General features: G+C 49.0%; 1 protein-coding gene across 1 annotated transcript; it reads left to right on the top strand.

Moving 5' to 3' along the window:
- Positions 1-40: 40 nt before the first annotated feature.
- On the top strand, positions 41-3082 carry Pou3f3 (POU class 3 homeobox 3). The gene has a single exon (XM_028786830.1). The coding sequence runs from the start codon at positions 41-43 to the stop codon at positions 1532-1534; it is 1494 nt and encodes a 497-aa protein (XP_028642663.1). The 3' UTR covers positions 1535-3082.
- Positions 3083-8895: the final 5813 nt, after the last annotated feature.

Raw genomic sequence — 8895 nt, 5'->3', positions numbered from 1 at the left:
GGCGGTGGTGGCGGCGGTGGGGTGGCGGGAGCGGAGCGGCATGGCCACGGCGGCTTCTAACCCCTACCTGCCGGGGAACAGCCTGCTCACGGCCGGCTCCATTGTGCACTCGGACGCGGCTGGGGCGGGCGGCGGCGGAGGGGGCGGCGGCGGCGGCGGCGGCGGGGCGGGGGGCGGCGGCGGTGGCATGCAGCCGGGAAGCGCCGCCGTGACCTCAGGCGCCTACCGGGGGGACCCGTCCTCGGTCAAGATGGTCCAGAGCGACTTCATGCAGGGGGCCATGGCCGCCAGCAACGGCGGCCATATGCTGAGCCACGCGCACCAGTGGGTCACCGCCCTGCCCCACGCTGCCGCTGCTGCCGCCGCTGCTGCCGCCGCCGCCGTGGAAGCCAGCTCACCGTGGTCGGGCAGCGCGGTGGGCATGGCCGGCAGCCCCCAGCAGCCGCCACAGCCGCCGCCGCCGCCGCCGCAGGGCCCCGACGTGAAGGGAGGCGCTGGACGCGAAGACCTGCACGCCGGCACCGCGCTGCACCACCGCGGACCGCCGCACCTCGGGCCCCCGCCGCCGCCCCCTCACCAGGGACACCCTGGGGGCTGGGGAGCCGCCGCTGCCGCCGCCGCTGCCGCCGCCGCCGCCGCTGCCGCCGCTCACCTCCCGTCCATGGCGGGCGGCCAGCAGCCGCCGCCGCAGAGTCTGCTGTACTCGCAGCCCGGAGGCTTCACGGTGAACGGTATGCTGAGCGCGCCCCCGGGGCCCGGCGGTGGCGGCGGTGGAGCGGGCGGTGGAGCCCAGAGTCTGGTTCACCCAGGGTTAGTGCGCGGGGACACGCCCGAGCTGGCGGAGCATCATCACCACCATCACCACCACGCGCACCCGCACCCGCCGCACCCGCACCACGCGCAGGGACCCCCGCATCACGGAGGCGGCGGCGCGGGGCCAGGACTCAACAGCCACGACCCGCACTCGGACGAGGATACGCCGACGTCTGACGACCTGGAGCAGTTCGCTAAGCAGTTCAAGCAGCGGCGCATCAAGCTGGGCTTCACCCAGGCGGACGTGGGGCTGGCTCTGGGCACGCTCTATGGCAACGTGTTCTCGCAGACCACCATCTGCCGCTTCGAGGCCCTGCAGCTCAGTTTCAAGAACATGTGCAAGCTCAAGCCGCTACTGAACAAGTGGCTGGAGGAGGCTGACTCCAGCACCGGCAGCCCCACCAGCATCGACAAGATCGCAGCGCAGGGCCGCAAGCGCAAGAAGCGGACCTCCATCGAGGTTAGCGTCAAAGGCGCGCTGGAGAGCCACTTCCTCAAGTGCCCTAAACCCTCGGCGCAGGAGATCACCAACTTGGCCGACAGCCTGCAGCTGGAAAAGGAGGTCGTGCGGGTCTGGTTCTGCAACCGACGCCAAAAGGAAAAACGCATGACGCCCCCTGGCATCCAGCAGCAGACGCCGGACGATGTCTACTCGCAGGTGGGTACCGTGAGCGCTGACACACCGCCACCGCACCACGGGCTGCAGACCAGCGTGCAGTGAATGCCCGGGGCGCAGCGCGAAGAGGGCCGCCGCCGCCACCATCTCCGCAGCCGCTGTCAGCACCTCCATGGTCCCCGCCGCCGCCGTCTCCGAGCCGCCGCCGAGAACCACCGCTGCTGCTGCCGCTGCCGCCGCCGCCGCCGCCGCCGCCGCCGCCGCCGCCGCTGCCGCCGCCGCCGCGCAGACCCAGCACCTGGCCAGTGCCAGGGCGTCTAGGCCTCCTCCCCTCCGCCCAAAGACAGGCGTGCCACGGCCCTAGGAGGGGGAAGAACAGCTGGAGACCGATGTGACTCTTTCTGAAGTCCAAGGAAGGAGGGACCAAAAAAAAAATTTTTAAACATAATAAATACCAAGACTGTTTTATATGCATATATAACAAACAAAACCGGAAGAGGAAAAGGGGCAACAAGGACATCTCGTTTATACTGTGGTGGTGTTTTGTTTCTGTTTTGAACGCACCGAAACTGCACACTTGAGGTACTGTCCACACCGAGATGTCCTGCATGGCGTCGGTGGAGAGCACCTGCCTCTGAGATATGAGAGAGACCCCTCCCCTTTCTTCCACTTCTTCCAAAAGGGCTGCCTAAAAGATCCATGGAAACTTTATTGGGAGCGACCTGGAAAGAAAGACACACCGGGTTTCAACCTGCAGGTCTGACTGCTCCTGGACAGTGTTTTTCTTGGCCATATTCAAGTCTTTGGGAAACAGATAAATCAACTAAGAAATGGGAAGAAAGGGGAAACAGAGTCTGGGGGAAAAGATTCACAGCTTCTGAAGTTCACTGACTGAACAGGAAAGCTAAAAGAAAGCCCCCTCGCAGTAAACTTGGAAATAAAAGCATCGCGAAAGAGCCAAGGCTGGGTGAGGCTGAAGGGTAGGTATGTCCAGCCACAATCCGCTAGCGGAGAGGGCACAACAGCAGGGGCCAGGGCCCAGCCTTTGAGACCGCCCAGAAGGGCCAGGCCTCCACCACCGAACCCGGGCTTTGCCGACTGCCGCTCGGGGTGGACCATGCCTAAAGATTCCGCCGCTAATATTTTTTTTATTAACATTTTTTATTTTTTATTTCTGGACTGACTCCGATAAAAAGGTGTGGAAAGACAGCACCAACGGCGCACTTCCCTTGACTTCTGCCCTCAATCCGTTGCCAACTTTGATTGAATGGGTGCTGCGGATGTGATTATGTAATACTGCCATTTCCAAGCAGTGTTTTTGGTAGGTTTTAATAAACAGACTTTTCAAATGACGGCAATATAGAATCGTTAGATCCGTTGTTGATCTAAAAATATTTGCTTTATATTTTCATTAAATGACTTCTTTTAATATTTTATTCAAAATACTTATGAACTGCTGCAAAACGGTAATTTATTTTTCCCCAGATCTTGTATTACGTGTTTTTTTCAGACGAGCACAAATCAAAATGAAATGAAAATATGGACAGTTGTTAGGTAATAAGGGTATCTTTTGATGTGATCATTTGATTGTAATTTAATTTGAGTAGTGATTCCGTAAGAGCTGATTGAGAAAATAAATTTGTTAGAATGAAATGGTCTGTGTCTGATGCATAAACACTGTGTGGGAAGAAAAGAGTTCTCTAGAAAATATTTTTTTACTATTGCAGATCCTTAGGTCATAGCATTGAGAGAGCGGAGCTTCCCCATGCAAAGGTATGTTTGAAACCTCCAGAACAGGCTAGGGTTGCTAAAATATCCATGCTTTAACAATAGTGGTTATTTACTCCTTGTTGGTCCATAAATTTCACAATATTCTCTTTAACCTCAATTTCAATGGGTGTCTCTAGTGTTTTTGCTGAGTGATCTATAAATGCTAGCCATTTTCTTGAAACTACCTGTGTTTTTGCTACATCACCAGTGAAAATATGCCCACTAGTCAGTCGTGGTAAATACAGTTGCTCTTAGGTTAGCCTCTCTTTTTTATCTCCTTGCCTTCCAATATATCCCTGGGGTTTTTTTTTCTTCCTTTCTTTTCCTTTCTTTCTCTTCTTTTTTCTTTGTGGATCAGTCGTTGCAAAGGATAGTTTATAAATTCATTAAGTATTTTGATATCAATTACTCCCCAGTGATACCTCTGTGTGATTAAATTCCAATTATTAAGCCTACCTATATTTCCTTTTCTTTCTTATATTTCTTTCATGAAAGAGGATGGTTCTGAGCCCTGCTTTGCTCTGTACTGAGCTTGTTCCAGCTCAGACTGCCCATTTCTGTGGTTTGATCCTTCAGAAACATAATAATTCTTCATCTTCTTTATCAATGCTGAGGCTTTAGTTATCGAGATCACTTTTTAGATAAGGCCCTGCAGGACAGTCACATTTATCAAGTTAATACATCAGCATTTACGAGATGGAAATACAACACCTCAGGTTGTGAGTACTAAAGAGGAGAAAGGCTCTGATTGGTTGAGTCCTTGTATGTATTTATTTTTTTAAGAACTTAAGTGGGAAAACAGTGATTTTTACACAGGAGTTTCCCCCAATCTCAGCTACCATTCACCTTTTGCCTAATTTTGTTACCTTCACCGGCTCCCTTCTCCCCCAATATAGATTCAAGGGATAAAAAAAAATTCTGGGAAACTATGAGGACAAGGGATAGTTATTTCTCCCAGACAGACCCAATAGCACAAATCAAGCCCAGACAGATGGCCATGTATTTGAGTTGCATTATTTTAGACACCAAATTGTAGTAAAAATCACCAGCATTCTGATTCATGAAATCTCAAAAAGGGCATATTTATTAAACAGACGTGAAGGTGAAGATAAGAAACCACATTTTCTTTTTCTCTTTGCTCTTGCTTTCTGTTTCCCCTGTTATTGTGATCACACTGCCTGGATTTGGGGTAGGGTGATGATCATTATCTTTTTGTTTGTTTGTTTTTGTTGGTTTTGTTGTTGTTTGAAGAACTCTGAGGATAAGCCAAGAAGGCCTTGCTAGAAGCTAAGAATGGGCCAGATTGTTTGTAAATGGTATACCCCACTGGCGTGTGAAAGGGATCTTGGTGAGGGGGGTTTTGTTTTGTTTTTGTTTTGTTTTGTTGTTTGTTTAGGGATGAGGTTTTTTATTTTTTGTTTTTTGCTTGTTTGTTTGTTTGATGTTTTGTTTTCCTGCTGGAATAGTGGTGCCTGGTTAGGTAGGGAATGTGTCTATTTGAAATGTCAGGAGGTATTTGCTTACTTGATTTAGCTCATGACAAAAGAGCTAATGTTAGATTTTACACTGTCTTCTATTAAAAAGCAACCTTTGCTGGTTATTTTGGGAGAAGGCCTGATTTATGGGTAGCAGAGTAAGTTTTGATTGAAGAAGCTGGGCAAACCAAGCAGTCTTGCTTGTCCTTGTGTGTTTTATAAAGTAAGCTGATGCCTGCACTTTTTGTTTTAAAGTCAATCCTTTGAATGTATTCACAAAATGGAATTCATGGTTGAAACACAGCAGAGAAGATATGAGAGGTTTTGTGCTAAGGCTCATATTGTTACACATGTAAATAATGAAAATATTGTTGTATATCACCAGGTCTTTTTTTTTTTTAAATGAATTTGGTCATTGTGTTCTTCTGCAGCACAAATGTCTTGTGCTTAGTAAACTGCCCATTTGTTTCCTCCATTTCAGCCCGCCCCCTCCTCTGCTTCCAACTCCAAGGAAAGTGACAAAGTTCTGGTCCATCAGCTTGGCTACTTTCAAACTAGGCCCATGTATAGTTTACAGTAGAGTGTGACTCTTGAGCCACCATCCACCCAATCACCTTCCCCTGACAAGTCTGTACAATAAATAATTCAAGGTGTATTTAAAATATTAGTCACTTTGCTGTTGTTGCTCTGCGTTTTACCTCCTTAGTACTAGCCAAGGGTTCTCTCTCTCTCTCTCTCTCTCTCTCTCCCTCTCTCTGTCTCTCTCTCTCTCTCTCTCTCTCTCTCTCTCTCTCTCTCTCTCTCAATAGAACTCTCCATTATTGATCTTAGCGATTCCCTCTGCTTCCTTCTGGCCTCCAGTGTTTGCTCATTACCATGCTCATGATCTGGTTTTGTATGAATGGTTTTCAACATTCAGAGAATAATTGGTTCTTATATCAAATGCAGTATATACTATTCATAGTTTTATCAATAAGTGTAATATTTTAAATAATTTTAACAATTAAATTTGTTTTTTAAATTATATATTTGTAAAGTATTTATCCTGTTGGAAGCAACAATATATTGTTGTATTTATTCGTTTATTTTTATAATAAATGATCAACCTCTTCAAGCTAAATCAAAAATGACACTTTTATATATCTATACAAAATGCATTTAAAGAGATGGGCATATATGCACCAATTTGTATGTAAATAGAGTAAGAGCCTACAATAACTTGTAACTTACGGAACTAAATTAAAGGAAGAAATATTCTCTCCACACGGAGTTTAGTTTGCCCAAGTTCCAGGGTAATTAATCAACTGTAAAATAAATGCAACAGGTACTGGCACTAGATACAGGCTTGAAGCTAGTTATTATGCGGGCCTGCTTTTTCTCACCGTTAAGGTGGAAAGATGTTAAAGAACCTTGTTCTTTCCAGAAATGCACGCGACCGGCTCTATGAATCTTAGAGCAGATGCGTCAATACAAAAAACCCATATCTGGCTGTGCTTGTGTTTCTGTGCTGGGGAAGAAGGGAAGGGCCCCTAAGAGTTCGAGGTCTTTCAGTGATATCTTTCAGGAGACACAGTGAAAAAGAGTAGTGTTAGGCTTAACAGCAACAACAAAAATGTTTAGACCCTTTCAAAGCGACTGAGACTGGAAGCCCCCCCTTCTCCAGGTCCCGCCGCAGAGGACAGAAGTAATCAGTGCAGGTGTTGTTGTTAGCAGTGGTGCGTGAGAGAGCCGAGGGCCCCCCTGCTTCCCTGGACCAGCCAGCTCTCTTTGCTTTCAGTTGCTTTGCTTGGATGGCCATTTCAATTCCTCGGGACTCCTAGTCCCAGGGCCTGAAGGTCATCCATGTGACCTCCTGGCTGCGGGAGCCCCAGGATAGGCTTGATCTTGATTTCAATAAGGAAATCAGAGGGCCCTGTGTTTACCTCCTGAACTTTGCAGCCTAGGAAAAGAATTAGCTAGGAGTCTGGAAGAGCGGGGGTGGGGGAGGCGGAGATAGCAAGAGGGGTACTTGTGTAATCAGATTCTTTGATTTTGTTAGCCTGGCTCATGGCCTATTAATTAGATTACTCTCTCTTTCATTCTTGATTTCACATCCGTGTTTGTTCCTGTATCCTAAAATGTGGGCGCGAGCTTGGCGAGCAGGAGCCTATGATGTCACTGCCGGCCAGCGGCGGCGGCCTGGCCTTCTGGTGGGCTGTGGACTGCGTTCTTGATGAGCCCGCTTTTCCTCGAGGAAGAGTGGGCTCTGGAAGTGACCTCAGAGGGGTCTGGGAAGAGGACAACAGGCATTCTACGGCCACGCGCTCGCGCATGCGTGTGTGTGTGTGTGTGTGTGTGTGTGTGTTCGCGTGAGTGTAAGGAATGGGGAAAATCATAGTCTAGAGTGAACTGGGAAGCCCTAGGGACACTGATTTTGTCAGGTGAGAGCTTGCCTCAGGTGAAAACCAGGGAGCGCCAGGAGATGAGTAGGATGGACCAAGGCAGCTGGCAGCTAAAAGCCTGCTTCTCTCCCAGAGGGAGGGTAACGCTGGGCACCGAGATGGGGTGGTGGCTGTGGCCGTGGGGCGGCCCAGTTCTTGCTCAGCCCAGCAAGGCCCCAGTAGCTGAACGGTGGCAGCTGCTGCGGGTCCCACAAGTTGTTTTCCTCGTGGAGACCATTCAGCAAAACGCAGGATCCTTTCTCAAAGATTTAAATTTCGCGGATGAATTACCATACACCGGTTGCTTAGCAACTAAATTCAAGCCGGGCTAAGAATATGCAAGCTTTTTGTATTCTCATTAATAAAAATGCCACTCTGACACAGCAACCCGACTTTGGATCACTGCAACTTCTGTAAGAGCCGTAGGAGAATACAAACCGGTCCTGCCATTTAATTACAGATCAAAATGGCTTGAAACGTGATGTTTTGTTCATCTATCTTCCTAAAAGCGATGTAAAAAAAAAAATAACGGCTTTCAGGAACAGTAGTAAATTTTCTTTCTTTCTTTCTTTTTTTTTTTTTTAAATGGAGTTGTCTGTCGGGGTTACTGATAATTGCCAACTGAAACCTTTTGAAATGTCCCTTTTCATCAACATTTCCACTCCTTTCCCTAGTTCTTCCCAACTCGGTACTATTATTTCTATTATGGAGATCGTCAGGCCTTGGGCACCTTAAAGACTGTGGCAGCTGAGGAAGGAATCTATAAAGCCCACTGGCTATAGGAGGCCTGAGAAAAGGAATTCGAACGAGAAAAGTTCTGGAAGTTTCCTTGAAAGGTTGGAGGAGTTGTTGAAGGCTTTGACGGCCTAAGTTTGGAGGTCTGGCTATCACTTTATGTCAGGCATGCGGAAAGTAAAATAGAAATGCCCGTTGTTCTTGGCTTTTCTGTTGTGGGATCTTGCATCTGCCTTGACTCAACTGACTGACTGTGGAATATAGAGGGTGGAATTCAGGACCTCTCTGACCTGGGTTTCTCAGAAATATCCCGCCCTACTGCTCTGGGGCCCAGGACAACAAGCAAGACTCTTGACCCCATGGGTCTTCAAAGACTGTGACCTAAGCCTGGGACTAGAGTCTGAGATTTATTGTATCCAAGGACCAAACTTCGCTCTCTCCCAAAGGATGCGGAGCATGAAGGGCGATGCTTTGGTTCAGGACAGGGTTCCAAATGATTTCTTTTGCAACAGTCCAAAAGCAGAGGGTAAAGTAGTCAGAGAAGAATGACCTTGTCTAGCAAGTCGTGTTGTTTGTGAGTGTATGAAAGTCTTGGCAGCTAGGACTGTGGCGCAGCGCGGGTCAGGGCTGAAGGCTTTGTGGAGTTTTGGGTTGTCCGGGTTTTTGCAGGCCTTTCTCAGCGTGGCGTTCTTGAATAGCCCTAGACACTTGGACCAGGTCTTGGCTTCTCTTGGGCCACAAGGATGCGGAGGTTATCAATCTGTTGTCAGATCACCTGCAGCGCTGGGTGCTCCTACACTGTGGAGCCCCAGGCTTACAGAGCAATACCCGACGTGGTCTGCGGGCTCAGGCGCTGACAGGAATGTCAATCGGCAAGTGTGTACCCAATGTCCCACCAGAGAAGTCGCTTTGCTTCTAAAGCTCACAAAATGTGGAGGGGCTTAGCTTCAGATAAAACGGTGGCAATTTGACCTCCCTCCACCCCCACCCCCACTCCCACACACAAAGGGTCTGGTAACATTCCCAGAGAATCAGCCCCCTGCGGCCCTTAAAATTTTGCAAACTG

Source organism: Grammomys surdaster, unplaced genomic scaffold, assembly GCF_004785775.1.
Source record: "Grammomys surdaster isolate TR1022 unplaced genomic scaffold, NIH_TR_1.0 125600, whole genome shotgun sequence".
Lineage (NCBI taxonomy): Eukaryota > Metazoa > Chordata > Mammalia > Rodentia > Muridae > Grammomys > Grammomys surdaster.
The sequence above is the reverse complement of the archived record's forward strand: the minus strand, read 5'-3'. Positions and strand labels throughout refer to the sequence as shown.